At 36.3% G+C, this 25,886-nt stretch overlaps 1 protein-coding gene across 5 annotated transcripts in view; it reads right to left on the minus strand.

Moving 5' to 3' along the window:
- The window catches only part of FBXW11 (F-box and WD repeat domain containing 11), a 121,788-nt gene that overhangs the window by 41,221 nt on the left and 54,681 nt on the right, over positions 1-25,886 (minus strand). For 3 of the 5 annotated variants that reach the window (XM_026510966.4, XM_026510963.4, XM_026510967.4), the window contains one exon: positions 1,510-1,572. The exons of the other annotated variants lie outside the window; for them this stretch is intronic. In XM_026510966.4, the coding sequence (XP_026366751.1) occupies positions 1,510-1,572 (63 nt within the window). The remainder of the gene's footprint in view (positions 1-1,509; positions 1,573-25,886) is intronic. 5 annotated transcript variants of the gene reach the window in all.

Here is a 25,886-nt window from a genome sequence, read left to right on the forward strand (position 1 = left end):
GGAGCACCTTTACTACTTTTAAGTATAAGGGTGTTCACCAGAATGTTTAACACAAAAATTAGAAATAAACTGCCCAACCACACACAACTGGTTAAAGCCAATAATAACGCATCCACACAGGGTACTAGAACGTAGTCATTAAAATTAGGTTTATAACGTAAGATTTTAATAACAAGAGAACACGTGTATGAAATAAGGAACAAAAGGCAAGATGCAGAATTGTATATAGCATTATAATTAGTCATTTGTGTGAAGGGGAACACACAAGACAGAGCAAAGGATATGTACGCAAATGCTAAAAGTACCTAATCTTGAGAAAAAGAGCTGTACGTTTTCCTTCCTCTCTTCTTTCTATATTGTGTTCATTATAACTTGTCAGACTAATTACTTTCATAACAGGTTAAATACGATGGTAACGACCTTCCCTTGTATACTGCTTTATAATTTACAAAATACGTTCACATCCATTATCTCATTTGATAAGCAAAAGGGTTACTATTTCATTTACAGAAGGGTTCCTAACCACCTAGCTTCCTTACAGCACTGGCATACCATTAACGAGCTGACTGAAAGACAGAACTTACGAAAGAAAAACCGAAAGCCAAAGTGTTAAGAGCCACTGTGAACTGAAAAACCAATAGTAAATGAAGAGAATCCTATTGGAAAATACTACATGGGAAGGAGGAACATAAGTCAGTCTGCACACACTTCCCCCAAATAGTGACAAATGCACAACTCTACAGCACATTTTCCACTTCTACTTCTAACCACCTGCTGGGACCAGAGGCATCTTCCTGGCACTGTTTTTGCTTTGTTTCATTTCATCTTCAATTTATTGGGCATACTTTATCCTTACTAACTGATCTACTCCTTTTGTTTCCAATAAAATGAAACCAGAGAATATTTTAACATTATTCTCTTCATATTTAGGTTTATTTTGCCTTAAGTGTCTTTATGAGGGAAAGGTTATTTGTACCATAATGGTTGATGAAAGGATCAAATCATGAAACTTTACATTCGATTGCCCACACCCCCACACTGGCAAAAAAGAAAAAACAAAAACAAAAAAACCCTGGGGAGTTGGGAGGAAAATGGGAGACTAGAACAGAGCCAGAAGAGAAGAAAACGGGAGTTTAAAAGGAAAGGGCAAAATAACAAGAAATGGGGGAGAAGGGTGAGGAGAGCGAGACTAAGTCACCAACACACATACTGGTATGGCATGGTAATATTCTGGTGACAAAGGACACCACCTTTGGCTTAGCCCATGGCAATAAACTGAATATTTTAGGCTACAGACACATGAGAATCTCTGTAGTAACTCCAAAATTCTTTACTCTTCATAAGGACACTTTCCTAAGGAACAGAAGACAAATTGGGGTGAATTCTGAAACTAGCAAAAATGCACAAAGGAAAACGCTTGGCTCTTGTTTTTACTGAGGACAGGAGCTGAGGGAGCCTCTTATCTACTGTAAGTCAACTGCTATCTTATCTGTGCGTCGTCATTCCTACCTGCCAAAGAGTATTTTTCTTTGGGGACTCATCTTCATTGTGATCCTCCATAACTGAAGTGTTCTAAGGGGGGAAAAACAGGTTATTTGAATTATGCCAAGTTTTGCAAATCCCTTAAATAACTACACCAAATTATAATTTTGAAATCCCAAACTAGAATGTACCGACACAAACCCAGAGCTCTTTGGCTTGTGACTAACACACGCCATTTTGAGTCAAGAGGGTTGTGCTCATCTTCCATAAATCAGTACAGTTAGGGGTTGGACAAAAGTAAGCATAAAGTCTTTATTTATGAAGGCTGGGCATGCTTAGAAAACAGGCTAAATTAGGGGACTGGGGCTGAGGCTCTACCTCAGTGGTCACTGTTATTCTTTCACTTGTGGCAAAAAGCCCCAGAGACCCACTAAGTTCTTGATGATTGCTCAAAACATTTACTAGAATGTCTGCTATTCAGGAATCCATCCCAACCATTATCAGCAATTAGGAATGACAAAGCTCTGGAAGCCCTCTCTGCTTTTCTCTTTCCTCCCTTGATAACCTTGTTTTTCTGGACCAGCTTTACAATCTCCCTTAGCAAGCATGGTGGGCGCCCCAACTTTTTCCCTGAAGAGGAGGATGCTGGTAGCAAGTAACAATCTGGCTTGCCTCGGGAATGCATTAGCTTTTGATTTTTGTGTTTACTGCACAAAGAGGCACTGTGTAATTACTCTTTCTGGTGACCTAGTCGCTCAATAGATGCCCATTAACTGGAGATTATACATGATTGGATTTTCCCTTTTGAAGCTCCTACCTAATGGCTAAATGGAAACTTAATGAGAAGGGAAAGTGGGAGAGTTGTGCTCTGAAAGGAATAACAATTTAAGATCCTTCCCAAACCTAAAATTCTAATATTAGGGTATAAAATTTATAACATTCCATAGTAGTATTCAAAAGGATCCTACAGATCTGTTTAACTTATCAATGTTTACACGATTCTGTTTATTGCCTTTGGGGATAAAGCCTATCTCTCAAAATTTCCATTTTTCCTTTATTTTCTTCAATTTGTAAAATGTTTGGACCCATACAGTATTCTCAAACAATTTGTCTGAAAAACCCAAAGTGGGTAATCACAGAAGAAACCCACTGAACACTAGTGCTCTGTAGGTCACATAGCTAGCTCTGATGAAGGATACAGTATGATGCAGTACAGAAGTCAAAAGCCTTGAAACCAGAGAGAAGTTGGAATTCCAATCTGGCCACTCATCGTGTGTGTGTGTGTGTGTGTGTGTGTGTGTGTATGTGTGTGATCTTGAGCAACTTGTTTTTCCCACGGACAGATAAAAACCATATAAAAGTGTTGTGGGGATTCAGATTCCCCAGCACAGTGCTTGGTGTGTAACTGGTATTCAAAAAAATCTGTTCATGCCCTGCTTTGAAGATGCTACTTTCCCCCAAATGCTATCTTTTCATACTTTTCTAACCTCAGACTTTGAGAGAATAGCTCCAGATGGCTGCATATAGCGAAAATCCACTGGCTCCCTCAATAAAATCTTATAAGCCCCACAGCGCCAAGGTCTGCAATGGGTGAAAGGGGCAAAAGGGCCAGGCTCCCTATATAAGAAAGCCAACCACGAGCTAGAGAGGAAGGCAATGTGTCCAAGGGGTCAAAACAGGTCTAGAGTGGAGACAGATAAATGATCCTGAATGGGAAGAAGAGGATGGAGAACAGAAAAACAAAAGTAGTATTTCTCTCTCCATATAATTTTCCTTTAACCACGATCTAGAAGGGCTTGGGATTAATAAAGCTGGCAGGGGAGTGAATAAAAGGGGAACATCATCTTCTGGGTCCAACTGGTTTGCAAGGTCACAATGTCCTGGGTTCTAAGACAGTGACAAGAAGAAAGCATGGGGGCGCCTGGGTGGCACAGCGGTTGGGCATCTGCCTTCGGCTCAGGGCGTGATCCCGGCGTGATGGGATCGAGCCCCACATCAGGCTCTTCCACAATGAGCCTGCTTCTTCCTCTCCCACTCCCCCTGCTTGTGTTCCCTCTCTCGCTGGCTGTCTCTAACTCTGTCGAATAAATAAATAAAAATCTTTAAAAAAAAAAAAGAAGAAGAAGAAGAAAGCATGACTGGAAATATGAAAAGTTAAGTACAGACAGTAGAAGAAAGATGGGAAGTCCCTGCCCCCATCTTCAGGCACCGCAAGAAATGTATGAGGGATGCATAAATGTAGTGTTTTAAACTAAAAACTTTTGTTATACAGGAGTCTGAACCCACTAGAGCTATTCTGACCTAAGCTACCTAAATACTTTCCTCACTCAGGGAGGAAATAAAAGTCAGAAGTCCCCACAGACTACATAAGAAACAACCTTCTTTACAGTTTAATTCTTCCTTTCATTCATTCCAAAACAGAGAAATGGTGTTTATTTATACAGTTGAGAAAGAAACAACCCCTCTGATAAAAACAACAACTATTCTCTTAAGGCCTGAGAAAAGTGAATAAAGATATACAATTTAATAAAACTGTATTTAATAAAGCCCTGGGGTGGCTGGAATAGCTCCCCCATCATACATACCTTTTCAACTTTTCTTATAAAGCCTTCAGGAGGAGATGCCAAAGGGAAAATGCTGCTCTCAAGCTACACTGATCAGAGGGTCATTTCCAAGGAGTATTCCAGGTGACACAAGAGATGCTCAGAGTGAAAAGGGTCCCAGGGTCTAATTAAGTGTGACAAATGCTGTATGTTCCTGTGCATGCTCTCTCCTCCCAACCTCACCCCCTCTTTTTTTCCCCTCTCCCTTCCTCTCTCTCTTTCACGCCACACAGTTACAATATATCTCATTAAGATACTAAAGGCTCTGTAATGTTCTATAATTAAATCATGCTAAATTAGTTTAATCCAGCTTTCCCAAGTTTGTTGGACATGGACATCTCCCTTTTCTATCTCTTAATAACAGTTCAGCACATATTGGCAAACACTGGACTAGGACACTAAGCATGGCATAACCCCTTCCTCCTCTCACTTCACTGGACAAATATTTCTGACAGATCAAGGAAATACCCACTTCTGCTAAGTATAATATAATCCTCTCCTATTCCCCATCTTTCTCAGCCTACAACATGGGGCTGTGAGGATAAGGAGGAATGGCATGAACAGAAAATTCTCTAATAAGAGCCACAATTTTTCTTAATCACTTTGACTGTTACTCCTTAAAGATTAAAATAGACACAGGGTTACAGGTTCAAGGGTGAGGTAAGAAAAAAAACCATGAGTCTGCCAAAAGAAAGGGAAGGTGTTTTCCTACATCCACACTCTCAGATGAAACCATGAGTTAAGCCAATCTGAAAGGTGAAACCCTCATTAAGTCTCCAACACTTCTGGGAAAGGAAAGTTCTTTGAAATACCAACCTGACTTATTCACTTCCTACCCTTCTCATCACCATCTCTTTCTTTCTACATTTACCAAGCAACATTACATGTAAATAAAAACGCAGACCTTCCTATTCTACTTCCAATGAAAGACACAATCAAGGAAGAAGCAGGTAGACTTTAAGGCTTATCAACCTTAGGACTACTGACATTTTGGGTCGGATAATTCTGTGTTTTGGGGGAGCTGTCATGTGCACTGTAAGATGTTAACAGCTTCCCAGGCCTCTACATGCTAGATGCCAGAAAGCGGAAGGGGGCAGCAGCAACATTGCCTCTTCCTCTTAAGAGCCACTGCTCTAAGGGTGTGGGGCCTGTTTGAAGCTGTAGTTAATGAACTGCCACCTAAGGCCAGGCCTTTCTTTCTCTTCAGGCATCTTTCCTTTGGCCCCTGTGACAGTACACGATTTTTTTCAAATGGAGTCTGATATCACCATGGCCAAGTAATTCACGGAATATGTAGATATCGAAATTCTGGTATAAGATCCACTTGCCATTAAATTCATCCTTGGGAAAATTTGGTATCAGGAGTTCTTTGCTAGAGACCCATGGCTTGGGGGTGTGGATAAGGGCTATAATATCTTGAAGTCATGTACAAAAGTTAGTGTGTATACACGCCTATGTCTCTGCATTAAAAAGACTGCAATGGCAAAATGACGTGGTCTACGTAGTAGCACCAACCTAAGTAAGGAAACTGCACTAACACCATCACAACAGACTACATCCCAATATGTGACATTTCAAAACTACCGAATACTACAAGAACCCAATGCTTGTTTCTTCTCTTATAAAGCCTTCAAGAGAAGATGCCAAAGGGAAAATGCTGCTTCAAACTATACTGTTAAGAGAATCATCTCCCAAGAGTATCACTGCTTAGAGCTCAGTGTACCTACTCAGAGACTCACCTCATACAGTAAGTAGTCTGCGAAAGATGATGGGGAATAGGAGAGGAATATATTGCGTTTACCGGAGCGGTCATTTCCAGGTGATATCTTGATGCTTAGACAAAAAAGGGTCCCTGGGTCTAATAAAGTTTGACAAATGCTGTATGCTACAAAAGCACTCTCCCTTCCTACCTCCGAGGTTAAAATACACTTCACTAAGATACTAAAGGCTCAGAAATGTCTCATAATTAACAGTCAAGTTAAGATAGTTTAACCTAGCTTTCCCAAGTTTGTTGGACATGGACACCTCCCTTTTATAATAATACCTAATTTTAACAATAGCTCAGCACATATTGGCAAACACTGGACTAAGGCAATGCATGGCCTAAGTCCTTCCTCTCCCCGCTTTACTGGACCAATACTTCTAGGAGACAAAGGAAATGACCACTTTGGTAAACACAATATATTCTTCTCCTATTCCCCATCATCGTTCCCAGACTACTTACTACATGAGTATATGCTCTAAGCAGTGATGTATCTTTGCCAGTAGGTGCCACCAAGTAACACAGAATATATTTCACTTGGAAAATTCTCTACTTTAAGAGTTATATAAGAGGAATAAATTTCCTACTTAAAAAAAAAGCTGCAAACCCTGCATTATGAGTTTCATGATGAGAAATGCTTATACAATGTTAAGATTTTCATACAAAAAGAATCTTTGCTCTTGAGAGGAAGCAAAAAAAAAACCCTACAAGGGACCTGGAAAACATGGAAACATTCTGCCATTTTGTCTAGTGTTTTAAAATTCGGGGACTGAAGACATGACAGATATATAATGCAAAATGCTCCTAGCTAATTATAACTTTATTGGGTCTCTAACCTAGGCTTGTTTCATACATTGTCTTTTAATTTTCAGAAAAAAATAAAATGTATATATTGCAATTTTACAGAAAAGAGCTGAGGAACAGAGAATTAAGTAAGTGATTAAGAGTCACACAGTTAGTAAAGGAGATATGCAGGACTCAGACCTAGCTCTGTTCTACTCAGAAATCAATGTACTTTCCATACAGAAAAACACATCTCAGGTGTTTTCCAACTGCCAGTTGCAGCCTATGAAATTAATTTAATGGGCTGCAGCCAGCAAATTTTAATAAAATGAAATTGAATCTGGGCATTCCCCTGCCCACAACGGTAAGCGTAACAAAAATCACAAAGGGTAAATAAAAGGAATGACCAAAAACAGAACAGGAAAATTCAAATTAAAGGAAAGCAAAAGTCTTTATTGCACAAGGAGAACAATATCCAAGTCAGATCACTGAGGGACAAAGAGTTTTTAAAATCTCTTAAAAGGCATAATTTATGAAGAGGTTAATGTGAATTTTTACATACTGACCATAAAATTCCACAAACTACATCAAGGGAAAAAGTTACAATTTTTTTTTTAATCTTTAAAACACCCTTTTGTCTTTGACAGATCAAGGAGACCAAACAAAAGAAGAGAAAGAACACTTGACTTTCCACGGGACATTAAAAAAACAAAAACCCAAAACTGATAGAGCATCCTGGGCCACAGACAAAATCTGAAATAGCCAAGTAGAAATATCGACATCTAGTTTACCAGTTACCATGTACCATAAATTCCAAAGATACACAGAATAATGACTGGCACAAACAAACCAAACGCCTTTGTGTTGTTATTGTTAACCCCTAATCTAGCCTAAAATGCTCCCCCCTTAAACCTAAATCTTACCAACACATTGCTGAGAAATGAGATCACTGAAGAGGCAGAAACATTCATTTGGAAAAAGAAGAGACAAGCTTGTCCAAAAAAGCAGTCCCTTCTCTCACACTAATCTTAAAACTCAGAAGGAAGAGAGCCACGAACACATCAATGCATACACGACTTTTTAAAAACAAGAACTCTAGCCACCATTAAACACAGCTCAATCAAAAACCTTCTTGTCCCTCCACACAAATATCAAAATATAAGAACAAACCAGTTGTTTTCTTTCTACAATATAATTAAAATAAAAATTAATTAAAAATGTAAATTCCCTGGGAGTTTGTCTGAAACCACTGCTGCATGATTTCTATAATGTAGTAAGTTTTGTTCCAGTTTATCTAACTCGCAGTTCCATTCAAATGTCTTAACTAGGTATTTGGCTGTTACTGACATCACATGACAAGATCACACTGAAGTGTCTGGAAAAATGAATACAGGGTAAAATTTTTCTTCCTTTTTTCACCACCAATTATTTTTTAAAAGAGGAGAATGCTTATATTATTAGATACTAAAAATATTTTTAAGCTACAATAATTAAAGCACTACTTGGCAAAGCCAAGATCAATTAAACAAAATAGAAAGTCCAGAAACAGATTCACTTATACTTACAAATTTGTATATGATAAAGTTAGAGCTTTGAATTGGTGAGAAAGGATAATTTTTTAAGAAAGTATTAAAAATAAAAGCTAAAATGCTACCTCATATTACATTCCAATATATACTATGGATAAAAAGAATCAAGTGTGAAAAACTACAACCATAAAATTACTATAAGCAACCATACAGGAGTTTTTAAAAATTTATGGAACAGGGGAAAGGCTGTCTAAACATGATACCAAACACAGAAATAAATGTAGATTTGATTAGATTTTAAAAATTCAAACTCACAAATGCTCACAATCAATAAAGTTTAAAAACAAATACACTGGGGGAATATTACAACGTATGATAAATAACTTCCTATATAAAGATTTCTAATAAACAGGGAAACCAAAACTAATTTCTTTTTTTTTTTTTAAGATTTTATTTATTTATTTGACAGAGAGAGAGACAGCCAGCAAGAGAGGGAACACAAGCAGGGGGAGTGGGAGAGGAAGAAGCAGGCTCATAGCGGAAGAGCCTGATGTGGGGCTCGATCCCATCACGCCGGGATCACGCCCTGAGCCGAAGGCAGACGCCCAACCGCTGTGCCACCCAGGCGCCCCCCAAAACTAATTTCTTAATAGGCAAATAAGCAAAGAGAAAGTACAGATATTTCTTAACAAGAAATTTAAATGGCCATTAAAAATGAACACATAAAAAAAAGAGATGCAATTTTTCACCTACCAAAATAAGCAACTTTTATTTCTATATACTGTATAGGAATTGGGCTCTCTGGTTAAGATTATAAATTGTTACTTTTCAGAGAATATTTATCAATATGTAACTTCAAAAAGTACTACATAACACTGGACATAATTTAACTTATAGCAACTTATTCTAAGGAATTATAGATCTATATAGCATAGTAGCTACAATAATTTATAACATGGGAAAACAGAAAACGATGTAATATCCAACAGTACAGACATTTAAAAATATGACAGGAGAAATTTTTAGTTCTTTTAAAAAACATTTCTACAGAAGTACAATATAATAAAGGGCTTAATTCTCAAGTGTAACTAGTACTCAGACCAACATAAAGAACATCATGAGGGCCCCAAATATTTCTCTCATATCGCTTCCCTCATATTACCACTCAGTCATTAATGCCCAAAAGTAACCACTATTTTTTAAATATCACCATAGAGTCATAGATTCATTTTTGAACTTTAAATAAACAGATTCATATCATATATACTCTTTTGCTTGACATTATGATTTGAGAGATTCTTAAATTCAGCAGCAGTTCATTCTTTTTCAAGAATTGCTATATATTATTTCAAAAATTATTTATTCATTTTACTGCTAATGAACACTTATACTTTTGGCATTGAAAATAATTCTGCCATGTCTGTTGGTGTACATGGGTATATATTTCTGCTGGGTCTATAGCAGGGGTGAATGGCTAGGTCATAAAGTACATACACTACCAACTTTTCCAAAGTAATTCTATCTAATAATCACTACCAGGCAGTGTATGTGAGTTCTAGTTGTTCTTTACCAGGTATGGGGTGTCTTTTTTTGTTTGGTTTTCTGTTTGTTGTTGTTATTGCTTACTTTTAACATTCTGTTGGTTGTACAGTAGTATACCTCTCTCTGGTTTTATCTCCATTTTCCCGATGACTAATGATGTTGAACACCTTTTCACAAATTCATCAGTCATTCGGATATCTTCTTTTGTAAAGTGACACTTTAAAGCTTTGGACCAGCTCTCTCCATAAGTGGGCTAAGCTGATCTCTAAAAATGGTTCACTATTCACTTGCCCCAGAAAACCCAACAAAACCATGCAAATCAAGAGATTTATATCTTCAAGTTCACTTTAAAAAGACCTGTGAAACTGCCCAGGCCATCAAAGGTATGCATATCCACTAAAAAGCCCCCAAGTATTGGAAGGATGAACTCGACAGAAGCATGTGCCACTCCATCGCTACAGTGGTAGCGCAGAATTGTTCAGTGCGCCCAGGCCAAACAGTGGGGCTAGACATAGGGCTGGTGGCCCAAAAGAGTACTGAATTTTTACCGCACGTGCTTAAAAACGCAGAAAGTAACGCCGAACTAAAGGGTTCAGGTGTACATTCTCTGGTCATTGAGCACATCCAGGTAAACAAAGCCCCCAAGATGTGGCGCAGAATTTACAGAGCTCATGGTTAGATTAATCCACGCATGAACTCTCCCTGCCACATTGAGATAATCTTTACTGAAAAGAAGCAAACTGTTCCTAAATCAGAAGAGGCAGGTTGCACAGAAGAAAAAGATATCCCAAAATAAACTGAAGAAACAAAAACTTATGGCTCAGGAATAAATATGGCATAAAATAAAAGCAAATTAAAAAAAAGCTTTTGGGGGCGCCTGGGTGGCACAGCGGTTAAGCGCCTGCCTTCGGCTCAGGGCGTGATCCCGGCGTTCCGGGATCAAGCCCCACATCAGGCTCCTCCGCTGAGAGCCTGCTTCTTCCTCTCCCACTCCGCCTGCTTGTGTTCCCTCTCTCGCTGGCTGTCTCTATCTCTGTCAAATAAATAAATAAAATCTTAAAAAAAAAAAAAAAAAGCTTTTGACTATTTTTTAATTAGTCTTTTCTTAATGATATTTATAAATTCTTTATATATTCTAGAATACAGTCCTTTTTCAAACATGTTTATTGCAAAGGTCTTCTTTTAATCTGGAGTTTAACTTTTTATTCTTTTAATGGCGTCTTTTGATAAAGAGAAGTAATTTTAATGAAGTATAATTTATCCGTTGTTTCCTTTATTATAATTTGTGATTTCTATGTCCTGCTTAAGAAATATTTCTTCTCCTAAAGTCATAAAGATTATCTCCCATGTAGTAGCGTATAAGTTTTTACTTTACCTTTTACACGTATATCTAAAATTCATCTTTACTAATCTTTATGGAAAGTAGAGGAGTCAGGATTCATTATGCTTTTCAAATTGCAGTTTGCAACCCGCTGTGGTTTACAATATCAATTTAATGGATAACCAGCATTTTTAAAAAAAAATGAAATAGGGGCGCCTGGGTGGCTCAGTCGTTAAGCATCTGGCTTCGGCTCAGGGCATGATCCCGGCGTTATGGGATCGAGCCCCTCATCGGGCTCCTCCGCTAAGAGCCTGCTTCTTCCTCTCCCACTCCCCCTGCTTGTGTTCCCTCTCTCGCTGGCTGTCTCTCTCTCTGTCAAATAAATAAATAAAATCTATAAAAAAAATAAAATAAAATAAAATAAAAATAAAAAATGAAATAGAAAAGAACACAGTGCACATCCTCTATGTCATCAATTCTAACACATATTTTTCACATATTAATCTCTGAAATTGAGATATTTCTTATAATCAATGGCATCTTACAATTAAAAATGGTAGGATTTTTTCTGACTGCTATGTAAAATAATGACATATCTTACAATCCATGCTTAGATTTCTTTTTTCCTCAAGATTTATTTATTTTATTTCTGTATTTGAGAGAGAAAGAGAGCACAAGTATGAGTGGGGAGACAGGGGGAGAGGGAGAGAATCTCAAGCAGATTCCGTTAAGCAGTCAAGTCAAGCACAGAGCCTGACGTAGGACTGGATCTCATGAACCCGAGATCACGACCTGAGCCAAAATCAAGAGTCAGACACTCAACTGACTGAGCCACCCAGGCATCTCCATCTGTCTTATATTTCACAATGGAATACAGTATACATTGGGGTAATTGTAGGAGTGTATGTTATGTTCTACACACACACATACATATATAAAACATACACATAAATACATGTGTGTGTATATATATAAAAATTACACACACCAACACGTGCTCACATGTACTAGATCTAAATGTAAATTTCTGTTGTTCTTCTAAACATAAATTTTATTTCTTGCTGTGAAAATACTTAAAAACACTGAAAACCCCTGGTTAAGGTATTAAAGTACAATGAATCCCATACTGCAAGAGTTACCACCTTCTCAGCTTTCTTCGATACTTCTAATTATACCAAAAGATATTTTTACATCTCTTTAATACTTTCAACTGTCTGTTTTTAACAAAAGAAGCTGGCCTCCTGTTCAGTTTACTGAAACCAACAGTATCTGGCTAGAATTTCATATAGTCTCAGCAAGTGCCTTTGACTTTTCAGTCATGCAGTCATACAGTCCCCTTTTCTAATTCTTTAAAAGAAAGCAGATTTTTTAAACATGTGCAGCAGATAAAAGGAAAAACGATATGCAGATCTGTCAAAACCTGTGAAGGTTATACTCACCTGTCTAAAGTTAAGGGAAAACTATCTTAGAAGAATATGACATGAAAGAAGGTCTAAAGTATATTTTAAATTTAAAAAAGGGGGGGTTCAAAATACGTCTGTATGATTCCATCCTTATGAATAAAACTTAATCTGTTAAACTATTTATTTAGAACAGTATCTAAAAAAGGTGTGTTAAAATGCTAACAATATTATCTCTGTATATTTTATTTTCTATTTGCTTAAAAGGCACATCTCTTTTTAATAGTAAGGAACAGTGATTTTTAAAATTAAACTTAAAAAAGTAAACACTCCATGTCAAGACCCCAGATACGTATGCTCTAGGCTAAGGAAACAGAAACTAGTTCCTGAAAGTTGAGGCAGGAGTCAGATCCCGCTGCATGTCATTCAACCTCTCTACGCCTGCTTCCTCATCCAGAAAACTGAAGCGGAAACAGGCTTCCCTGACAGAGTGGGAAAATTTAAAAGAGAATCCTGGCACTTATAAGGGCTCCCTTAGTCAAATTTAACCTCCAAAGGGCAGAAATGTTTGGCTCTGTTATTCATTCTGTACTCTTAACCACTTAGGATAATTCCTCGCATGCTACTGAAATACAGAAGTATAATAAATATTTGTGGATTGAATCTTAGCTAAAGTTATTATAATCTTCCTATGAATTGTAATGACAAAAATAGTAATTTTGTTTCTGCTTACTCCTTTCCCATATTTTCCAAACTGTCTACAATGAGCAAGGATTCAAAATGTAGGGGGAAAAACATGCAACACAATTCCTGGTCTTCACAAAAAGCGGTTAAGAAACAAAAATCTACTTTCAGAAAAGCAGTCATCTTTACCACCCCTAAAGTATTCACTTACCTAGAGTAAAAAAAAACACATCATTAATTATTTGACTATTTAAAAAGGCTGGACTCCGCTGGAGTCTCCCTGTGAAAACAAATGGGAGTGGCAAAATGTTCACTTAAATGCTTCCTGGTGCTTTTTAACACTTCGAAGAGAACTACAAAAGTAAAACTTGTAAAATGTTTCATAGTCACTAAAGGAAGCCAGAAAAACAAGGTGCTTTGAAAGAAGTTAGCAGAAGAATGGTCAAAAGACACTGAGTCACGGCATCACAGAGGGAGTCAGTCAGCTGAAGTGTAAAGAGCAGGCCTGGAGAGACCCAGTGCCCCCACTGCAAACTCTGCACTCTGACAATGACAGACTATCTGACTTCCTGTAAGTTACTTGACTTCTCTCTCTCGGATTCAGTTTCCTCTTTCATAGGGCAGGGATAACACTGCATGCTGCAGAAATAACATGTGCTAAGCACCTACATCACTGCTTGGGGCAGTGGGGAGGGCGATATAAACCAGAAAAACCTTTTTATTGCTTCCACTATTAATCATTTTTTTTAAAAAAACATGAAAGCATCTATCAGTGATGTCAGCCAAAGCTGACAGATACCACACTGCATCACAATCATTTCGTATATTACTGTTTAAGTATAACTTGGCAGACTCATCTAAGATTCAAACATAAAACCTACCTGAAGAAATTACAAAGCAATGAATTACATTTATAAGAATAGTAGTTAACCACTTACTGAGCAGTTAGAGATTATACTGTTTTCTAGAAAACTGGAGAAAGAAAACTAAACCCACCGAAAACTTGAAAGAGTAAGAGATAATGAATTCAACACAATGCTAGTCAAAATCCCAGCAGGCATTTTTCCCTCTCCCAAAAATTGAGCTGATTTTAAAATTCATACAGAAATACAAAAAAACAAGGCAATGTGGAAGGACTAAGCTGGAGAATTTACACTATGCGATATCAAGATCTATTATATAGCTATAGTAACTAAAATAGTGCTATATAGAGACAAAGGCAGACAAACTGATCAACAGAACAAAATAGCATCCAAACTCAGATCCCACATTATGACTTCACCTCACTGCAAATCACGGCCCTACTCTCTCACTGAGGGGGGAAAAAAATCCATTCTAGATAGATTGCAGATCTGAATGTAATGGTAAAATAATAAAGCTTTTAGAAGAAACCATAGGACATAATCCTGGAATAGGCAAAGCTTTCTTAAACAGGATATAACTACTAATCAGAAAGAAAAATATGATAAACTGTATTAAAATAAAAGAGTTTCTGTTCAATTAAAGCATTATTAAGAGACTGAAAAGGTGGTTAAAATGTTCGAAAACTGACTTATGTTGATGGTGCAACACTAAACTGCATACTACTGAAATAGCTGAATTTATGATATGCAAAATAGCTCTCAATTTCTTAAAAGAATTAAATTTAAAAGAAAAAAAGGCAATCCACAGACAAAGACTGGTAATACATCGAACATTAAGGAGAAAAAAAAACAAACACACACACTTCAAATCAATAAGGAAAACACACACACATACACCCAACCAAAAAGTGGGTAAAACATTTGTATAGGCACTTCACAAAAGAAAATATCCAAATCACATTAAAAAATAAAAAATCAACCAAAGTACGGCCCAAAGACAACCATCATTTGCATTTTGGTACACAGACTGAAAACTACATGTGTATAAATTAAAATTGTTTGAAACATGCTCTTGAATCACTGCTTCTTCCATGTGTCATGCACGTTAGGTTACTGACGACCCACATTTTCATTTTAAATGGAGACAGTTTGTTTCATCTCATAATTTACTTACTCAACACAAGAAGTAATGGACATTAAACTTTTTATTATTTTACATACCACTGCAAAGAAACCTTCATGCCTACATTAAGTAATTACCTCTTTTGATCAAATTCCTAGAATTGCTGGATCCATGAGAATGCGCATTTAGTCAACGGATGTCTGAACAGAGTTTCATTCCCTTTGTCTAATCACTTCTTTTCATTAAAACAGGCATCATATTACAAATTAACTCCAATAGCCAGTTCTTAATGCTCACATTTATGGACATATCAGTAAGGTTGAGCATTTCCTCCTTCTTGATATACTTCTTTCACCTGGCTCCCAGGACTCTGCATTGGGCAAGTTCTCAGACCTTTACTACAAGAAATGTTAAAGTTCCTCAGACAAAAGAAAAATAAAACCGGAAGTAAACTCAGATCTAATGAGGGAATGCAGATTAATGAAGAGAAAAATGGTAAAAATTAGGGTATTTATAAAATAATTTTTCCCATTTTATAATTTTTTAAAATATGATTGACTACCTGAGAAGCACAAAATGCTGCTGAATGAAATTAAACAAGCCAAAAATAAATGGAAAGCTATCCTGTGTTCATGGACTGCAAGACCTACTATTGTTACTACATCAATACTACCCAGACCAATCTACAAATTCATGGTAATCCCCACCAAAATCCCAACAGCATTAAAAAAAAAAAAAAAAATCCTAAAATTCATGTGAAATCTCAAGGGCCCCCAAATAGCCAAAACAATTTGGAAAAACAACAACACTGGAGGGCTCACCCTTCCTGATTTCAACACTTCCTACATAGCTATAGTAATCAAAACAATGTAGTGCTGGCATACAGACAGACCAATGGAGTAGAAGGCCCAGAAATAAACCCTCACATATATGGCCAAATGACTTTTGACAAAGGTGCCAAAATCATTTGATGCGGGAAAGGACAATCTTCTCCACAAATGGTGCTGGGAAAAATGGATATTCACATGCAAAAGAATGTAGTTGGACCCTTACCATATATCATATATAAAAATCAACTCAAAATGGAGCAAAGATCTGAACATAAGAGCTAAAACTGTAAAGTTCTTAGAAAAAAACGTAAAAGAAAAGTTTGGTGACCCTCCACTTGACAATGATTTCTTACATATCATCCCAAAAGCATAGGCAACAAAAGTAAAAATAGATAAATTAGACTACATCAAATTTAAAAACTCCTATGCATCAAAAAATATAATCAACAGAGTGAAAAGGCAACCTGTGAAATGGGAGAAAATATTTGCAAATCACATTATCCGATAAGGGATTAAAATCCAGAATACATAAAAAATTCCTACAATTTAACAACAAAAGAATGAACAACCTGATTCAAAATGGGCAAAGAACCATTTGAATAGACACTTCTCCAAGAAGATATACTAATGGCCAAAAAGATCATGAGATACTAAGCATCACTAATCAATAGGTAAATGAAAATCAAAACCAATGAGATATCACCTCACACCTAACAGAATGACTACTATCACAACAACAGAAAATAACAAGGATGTAAAGAAACTGGAACACTTGTAGATTGCTAGTGGGGATGTAAAATGGTGTAGTTGCTATGGAAAACTAAATGGTGCTTCCTCAACAAATCAAAAATAGAATTACCATATGAGTCAGCAAGACCACTTTGGGGTACACAACCATAAGAATTAAAAGGGTCTCAGGGAGATACTTGTACATTTATGTGCATATGGCAGCATTATTCACAATAGCCAAAAAGTGAAAGCAACTCCAGTGTCCACTGAAAGAACAACTACTAAATAAAATATGGCATAAACATGAAATGGAGTATTATTTAGCCCTAAAAAGGAAGGATATTCTTCTACACGCTAAGACACAGATGAACCTCTAAGACACAGATGAACCTCGACATTACTAAGTGAAATAAGTCAGTCACAAAAAGACAAGTACTTTATGAGTTTGCTTACATGAGGTCTCTAGAGTATTCAAATTCACAGAAACAGAAAGCAGAATGGTTGTTCCTTCTCCCTCCAGGGGAAATGAGGAGTTGTTTAGTGAATACAAAAAAGTGCTCAAGGCTGGTTGAACAACTATGTGAATATGCTTAACACTATTGCACTGTATACTCAAAAATAGTTAATATGGTAAATGTGATGTTGTGTGTATTTTAACACATAAAATTTTTAAAAACCCAATAAACAACTTCTGAAGTAATATATATACACATATACATGTGATTGATTAAAGCAAAAACAGTAACTATATCATAGCCTTTGTAAAAATAAAATGTGAGACAACAATAGCACTAAGGATGGGAGGAGGGAAGCACAAGTACACAGATTTGTGGTCTTTCTTCCCACATACATAAAGCAGTATCTTACTAGTTTGAGAAAGGCTATGACGAGTTAAATATACAAACTGTAAACCCTACAACAAACCATGAGAAAAAGAAATTAAGCAAATGAAGTCTAACAAGCCAATAGTAAAGATGAAAATGGATTCACCGAAAAACTCAATGAATCCCAAAAAAGGCAAGAAAAGAGTGAAAAGGCAACAAAGAGCAGATGCGACAAATAAAAAGCAGTAAGATGGTATATTTAAAATGAAACATATTAGTAATTAATTAAATATAGGTAGTCAAAATTCTCCACTTAAAAATCAGAAATTGTGACACTGGATAACTATATGCTATCTAAAAGAAACCCACTTTGGACACGAAGACACACTGGTTAAGAGTAAAAGGACAGAAAAAGATATATACTGTAAATGACTAATCAAAGGAAATCTAAAAATCAAAGAAAATCAGTATTAATCTTAGACAAAGTAGATTCTAGAGCAAGGAATGTTATCAGAGATCAAGTAAGGTATTTCATAATAATGAAGGGATCAATTTATCAAAAGAATGTAACAATCTTAAATATATTTGCCCTTGTCTAACAGAGCCTCAAAATACATCTGGGGGGAAAAAAACAATGACAGAACTCAAAGGAGAAACAGACAAATTCAAATTTATATTTGGACACTTCAACACTCCTCTCTTAGTTATACATAGAACAAGCAGACAGAAAAGAGTAAAGATATGGTGGACATGAATAACACTATCAGCCAACTTAACCTAATTGACATTTATAGAACACTCTACCCAACAGGGAACACATTCTTTTCAAGTACATAACATTCACCAAGATAAATGTTATTCTGGGCCATAAAACAGGTTTCAATAAACTTTAAAGGACTGAAATCATATAAAGTATGCTCTAGGATGACAAAGAATTTATCTAAAATTAATCTAATAGAAAATCTCAAAAAGTTTGGAAATTAAACAATGGATCACTAAACAACACATGGATCAAAAAAGAAATCACAAAGAAAATTAGAAAATATTGTGAACCAAATGAAAGTGAAAATTCAACATATTAAATACTATGGGATATAGGGCACCTGGGTGGCTCAGTTGGTTAAGCAACTGCCTTCAGCTCAGGTCATGATCCTGGAGTCCCTGGATGGAGTCCTATACCAGGCTCCCTGCTGAGCAGGGAGTCTGCTTCTCCCTCTGACCCTCCCCACCTCATGGTCTCTCTTTCTCTCTCATTCTCTCTCTCAAATAAATAAATAAATAAAACCTTTAAAAAATAGTAAAAAAAAATTAAAATTAAAAAAAAATTATAAAAACCCCACTAAATACTATGGGATATAACTAAAGTGGTAATTAGAGAGAAACTTATAGTATTAAATGCATCTTCAAAGCAATAAAACTAAGCTTCCACGTTAAAAAACTAGGAAATTAGCAAATTAAACCCAAAATAAACAGAAAGGAAATAATAAAGATGAAATCCAAAATTAATACAACAGAAAAGAGAAAAACAATACTGAAAAATCCATGAAACCAAAGCCAAATCTTTGAAACAATAAAATTGATAAACCTCCAGCCAGACTGATAAGGAAAAACATAGGTAAGAAACAAAAGCAGGAACATAAATACAAATCCTGTAGACATTAAAGGGGAGTAAGGAAATACTGAAAATTTACACTGATATATTCCACAACTCAGATGAAAGGGACAAATTCCTTAAAAGATACAAGAATACCAACAAGAAACAGATAACCTCAGAGCCCCATATCTATTAAAAGAAACTGGCTTCACTGGTGAATTTTATTTAGTACTTATGAAAGAAGTAATATCAATTCTATATAAACTTCTAGAAAGTAGATAAGGCAGAAACATTCCCAACTCATACTCCGAGGCCAGCATTACCTTGATACTAAAATCCCTCAAACATGAGAAGAAAAAAAAAAAAAACAGACAAATATGATTGCTGTAAATGTTCTACTATATTCATTTGTCAAACCTAAATGAACTGCAAACTTAGAATTGGTGAATTTTATTATACATAAAGTATACATCAAAAAAGTTAACTTTTAAAAAATTTTAAATGCTAATCAAAAACAAAAACTTACCCACAAAACAAATTGAAGGCCCAAATGGCCTGATCAGTAAATACTATTAAACATTTACGGAAGAAATAACAGCAATCTTTCACATCTTTTTTAAAAACAGAGAGGGTGACTCATTTTATTAGGATAATCCTAATGCTAACACCTGAAAAAGACATTATCACCTTCAGGTACAAAGGAGCAAAAAAACCCTCAACAAAATATTAGCAAATCAAATCTAAGATTATATAAAAAGGATAATATATCATGATCAGTTGGGGTTTTCCCAGAATTAAAGATTGGCTGAATATTCAAAAAAATCAATGTAATACACCACATTAACAGAATAAGATGATAAGTTATACGATGATTTCAATACATGTATTTAGGGCACATAACAAAATTCAAAACCCTCTCATGATTAAAAACTCTCAGGTAACTTTCTCGATGTGATAAAGAATATATAAATGGATACACACGCACACCCCACACACACCTATAGCTAACATACTGAACGGTCAAATGGAAAACTTCCCCCCGTACTCAAAACGAATCCATTCTCATACTTGTATTTCATACCAATTTCACTAGCTATAGCCAGTACAGTAACAAGTTAGACTAATATGTGATGGTAGCAAAGTCACAGGATACAAAGAATAAAAAGGACAAATGAAACTGCATAAAACTCAAGCCCGGCACTTTCCTATTTCAAGAATTATTATAAAACTACAGCAGCAATGATCAATGAGACAGAATACAGAGCACAGAAATAGACCAATATAGTCTGAAATGTGACAAAGGACTAAAGACAATACAATGGAGCAAAGACAATCTTTTCAACCAACAGGACTGGAATAATGTAGGCGAAAACCTAGGTGAGCTTGGGTATGGTGATGACTTTTTAGATACAACACCAAAGGCATAATCCATGAAAAAAATAACTGACAAGCTGGACTTCACTAAAATTAAAAACTTCTGCTCTGTGAAAGACATTGTCAAGATAATGAAAAGAGGGGGCGCCTGGGTGGCACAGCGGTTAATCGTCTGCCTTCGGCTCAGGGCGTGATCCCGGCGTTACGGGATCGAGTCCCACATCAGGCTCTTCAGCTATGAGCCTGCTTCTTCCTCTCCCACTCCCCCTGCTTGTGTTCCCTCTCACTGGCTGTCTCTCTCTGTCGAATAAATAAATAAAATCTTAAAAAAAAAAAAAAAAGATAATGAAAAGAGAAGCTACAGACTGAGAGAAAATATTCAAAAAAGACACATCTGACAAAGAACTGTTGGTTAACTAAAATATATAAAGAACCCTGAAAAAAATAAGAAAATAACCCAATTTTTAAAAAAATGGGCAAAGGACATGAAGAGAAACCCCACCAAAGAAGATGTACAAATGGCAGTAAGCAAATGAAAAAGATGTTCAACCTCGTATGTCATTAGGAAATTGCAAATTAAAACGACAAGATACCACAATACACCTATTAGAATGGCCCAAATCTAAAACACGAACAACACTAAATGCTGGTGAGTATGTAGAGCAACAGAAACTTTCATTCACTGCTGCTGGGAATGCAAAACGGTGTAGCCACTTAGGAAGACAGCTGAGTCGTTTCAAAACTAAACATATTCTTATCAAATGATCACACGATTGCATTCCATAGTATTTATCCAAAGGAGTTGAAAACCTACGTCCACACAAAAACCTGCACACAGATGTTTACGGAAGCTTTATTCATAATTGCCAAAACTTGGAAGCAATCAAGATGTCCCTCAGCAGGTGAATGGATAAACTGTGTACATCCAAACAACGTAATACTATTCGGCACCGAAAAGAAAAAAGTTATCAAGCCATAAAAAAACACGAAGGGACCTTAAATGCTTATTACTAAGTGAAAGAAGCCAATGCGGAAAGGTTATACATACTATATGATTCCAACCATATGACATTCTGGAAAAGGCAAAACTACTGAGACAGTGAAAAGATTAGTGGGTCGGCAGGGGTTAGAGGAAGGGAAAGGTGAACAGGCAGAGCAAGGTTTTGAGGGCAGTGAAACAATAACGTACGGTACTATAATGGTGAATATGTATCATTATACCTATGTCAAAACCCATCGAGTGATCAGCAGGGTTCACCAAGAGTGAACACCAACGTAAACTATGAAGTCTGGATGATGATGTAGGTTCACGTATTGTAGGAAAAGTACCACGGTCAATACTGGAGAGGCTGTGCATGTGTGAGGGCAGAAAATGTATGGGAACCCACCATACTTTCCACTCAATGTTGCTATGAACCTAAAACTGCATTAAAAATAAACTTTATCTTTTTTTAAAAGGGGAGAAAAGGAAACTATATGACTGATGGAAAAAGAAATGCCAGGGGAGGGATTTTAAGATCCTGTAACATTAAAGAATTTTTGAAAATATTCAAAGGATGCAAAGCTTCCCCCAACCAAATCTCCCACTCCCTAACTATCCCCCCCAAAAAAATCTTCTCATAAAGAAACTGTTACACTGACAAAGGATGTTCTTAAACTAAGAATTTTGTAAATTTAACCTCAAACTACCAGCCTCGTCCCAAAAAATGTAGTGACATGAGCACTCTTCAGCTATACAAAAACAAAAAAACACCCACACATAAAAGGACAGAGAAGGGGGAGAGCAGAAGAAAACTAAAACACCATAAGTCAGCCTTTCTTAATCGGGGTTCAGCAAGATAATTAAGCCCCAATGAGAGACAGTTCAATAACTATTTTCTTAATTTTCCAAAGAACAATAATAGATAACTATCATACTAGCTATGCATAATAGAAGTGAATTTATTATATATCAGGTATGCCTTACTGCTCTTTATGGAATCTGATTGAAAAGAGTTACTCCAAACTGAATTAAATACGCTCGAGCAAGCTTCTGGTGTTATTTTTTAAATGTCTTAAACCAGAAGTTCAAAAACAAGAACAGAAATGAACCAAAAGCAGAAAGAAATGAAACAAGATTTAACTCAGCAAAGAAATAGAAACAAAACCATAACAAAAATGAAAGTAAATTACAATGCCCAAAAATGATAAATTCAAATGAAAAATGTAATGTCACTGAAGAAAAGCAGGAAAATAACCTAAGCGAATGGAAATGAGATAAAGAAAGAAGCAAAATGGACAGAAAATAGTTGAAATGAGAGAAAAGAAGATCCATTTTCTGTGTAATTGGAGTTCATATGCACATATATATACACACACAGACACACACAAAATGAAGTAGAATAACATTTAAAACTATAATCCGAGTTTCAGGATAAAGTTCTAGGGTTAAGTGAGTGAAGAAGAATGGGGAGTGACAGCTAAAAGGGTTTCATATGGGGTGATGAAAGTGTTCTAAGTTGACTGTGGTGATGGCTGCACAACTATGTAAATATACTAAATATCAACGAATTGTATACTTTAAATGGGCATACTGTATGATATGTGAATTACACCTCAACAAAACTATTAAAAAAAAAAAAACTCACAGAAACTTTCCAGAAATAAAAAGAAACCTGACTTCATGTTTAAAATGGTACTATGGAAAAATTGGTCCACAGCATTAAACTTTTGGAAGTATCTTATGGAAATTATTAGATTTTGAAGATAAAGAGATTTCTCACAGTCTCCAGTCCAAATAATTTTAATTAAAAAAAAAAAACTTACAAGAGAAAGAGCATTGGACTAGCAACAACCATCTTAAAAACAGCAAACCAGGCAAGGCAGCAGTGAGCAGCATTTTCAAAATATTGTAGAAAATAAAGTGTAAAGCAAAGATGTTCTATCCAAAGGCAATAGAAAAACAGTTTTAAAAAGTTAACAGGTCAGAGAATTCTGTACCCATGAGCCCTTCATCAGTAACCAAGAGATGACTCAGAAACAAAGAAGAAGGGGCGCCTATGTGGCTCGGTCGGTTAGGTGTCTCTTGATTTCGACTCAGGTCATGATCTCAGGGTGGGAAGACCGAGCCCCGCATCAGACTCCACGCTCAATGTGGAGTCTGCTTGAGATTCTCTCCCTCTTCCTCCGTCCCTCCCCCCACCACATGTGCAAGCACATGCTCTCTTTAAAATAAATAAATCTTAAAAAAAAAAAAAAAGAGAGTAGAAGAATATGCCATACATTCTCACAAAGCAGAATACAACTTAAAAATTGGAAGGAGAAGGGATCAGGAAGAGGAAAGAAAAACAAACTCTGTTATATAGGCAGTAAGTGGGAGTTAAAGAATTCCACAGAAGACTGATAAACTTGTTAATAAAATATTAAATAAAAAGAATTTGAGGCCTTCAAAAATTATAAGGGTAATTAATAGAACAAGAATAAAACCCTCCTAATTTTAAAAGGAAGTTTCTGGGCATGTGGGTGGCTCAGTCTGTTAAGCATCTGACTCTTGGTTTCGGCTCAGGTCATGATCTCAGGGTCATGGGATCAAGCCCTGTGTTGGGCTCCGTGCTGAGTGCGGAGTCTGCTTGAGATTCTCTCTCTCCCTCTCCCTCTACCCTTCCCTTTGCTCCAGCTCTCTCTCTCTCTCCTCCTCTCTCTCCCTCCCTCTCTCTCTAAAATAAATAAGTCTTTTAAAAAGTTTCAAAAATAAAAGAAAAAAACACATCATGAAAAGAAAGTAGAAGATATGCAAAGAGACACAGATTTAAAAATACATGGACACATACTACTCCCAGTCCAAAACAGATCAGGCAGACAAAAAACAAAGTTCAAAAGAATAAACATAATCAAGAAGATAGACAAATCTTAGAGACATCAAATTTTACACTCTGTTAATAGAGACTAAACCGACTTTCCAAGCACACATGAAAAATTTATGAAAACTGATCTTATCTTAGATCACAAAGAAATAGTAAATTCCATAAAAAGGAGAAAAATCAACTAACAATAGTCTCTGATCAAAAGACAAAAAACCAAAAATGATTCCCATAAAAATAATTTAAATGTTTTCCTTCAAAATCAATGCTACAAAACAACCCATGAAGCTTCTGGCCTATATGTCTTTTGAAGATTTAATAAAATTCCCCTTGAAACCAGCTGGTCTGCTGCATTTTTGTGGACTAGTTCCTTGGAAGTTTCTCTATTCTACACTTCATAACTCATTCTTAGATAAGACAACTCAATATTATAAAGAATGCAGTTCACCCAATTTATATGTCTGACACATGCCCAACAATCACACAAAAAGCTTCTTATGGAAACAGGCAAGTTGATACTCAAGTTCATATGGGAAAACAAACTTATAAGAATACCCAGGAAAAAAACATGGAAAAAGAAAAGCTACATAGGGGGGTTGGGGGGGGTCGGCCCTATCAGGCACTAAAATCCACTACCATAAGCCATTCTAATTAAAAATAAGGTACTTTTATGGTATAGGTATACACAATTACCTCAGTGTAGGGTCAGCAAGCTTTTTCTGTAAAGGGTCAAAAGGTAAATATTTTAAGCTTTGCAAACCTCACAGACTCTGTCACAACTACTCAACTTTTCTGTTGTAGCACAAAAGCAGCCATATACAATATGTAAATGAATGAGCGTGGCTGTGTTCCAAAACAATGTTATTTACAAAAACAAGGCTGAGTTTGGCCAGCCGGCCACAGTGTGACAAATCCTGGTCTAACAGAATAGAATGTCCAGAAATAGACCCAAGTACATAATGGAAGTCTAGTACATGATAAAAGTGGCATCTCATATCACTGAGGAACTTATTTTTTAATCTTTATTCATTCCATACAGACATTTGGAGCAAAGCCAGGACCCACCAACAGGCTTTACAAACAAGTCTCATTAAACATTACATATTGCCTCTAATTTAGTCCCACAGATGAAACCATACATATTTTAAACATAAATAATCTTGGGATGCCTGGGTGGCTCAGTTGGTTAAGCGTCTGCCTTTGGCTCAGGTCATGATTCCAGGGTGCTGGGATCGAGTCCCACATCAGGCTCCTTGCTCAGTGGGGAGCCTGCTCTCCCTCTGTCTGCCACTCCCCCTACTTGTGCTCACTCTATCTCTGAGACAAATAAATAAAATCTTAAAAAAAAAAAATCTTATCATTGTATGCACTGTTAAAGAACGGCATGTTACGTGTTAGCAGTCACTGAAGAAATGTTAAGCCCCAATGATGAAGGGTTTGTCCTCTTTTTTGGCATTTCTGAGTGATTGAGAAATAACTGACAAACCTCACTGTATAAGCTTAAGGCATACAGCAAGATGGTCTCATTTACATATACTGTGAAATGATTACCACAAGAGCTAACATCCATTTTCTCATGCAGATACAATAAAAAGAAGAATAAA

The sequence above is a fragment of the Ursus arctos genome, unplaced genomic scaffold, assembly GCF_023065955.2.
Source record: "Ursus arctos isolate Adak ecotype North America unplaced genomic scaffold, UrsArc2.0 scaffold_15, whole genome shotgun sequence".
Lineage (NCBI taxonomy): Eukaryota > Metazoa > Chordata > Mammalia > Carnivora > Ursidae > Ursus > Ursus arctos.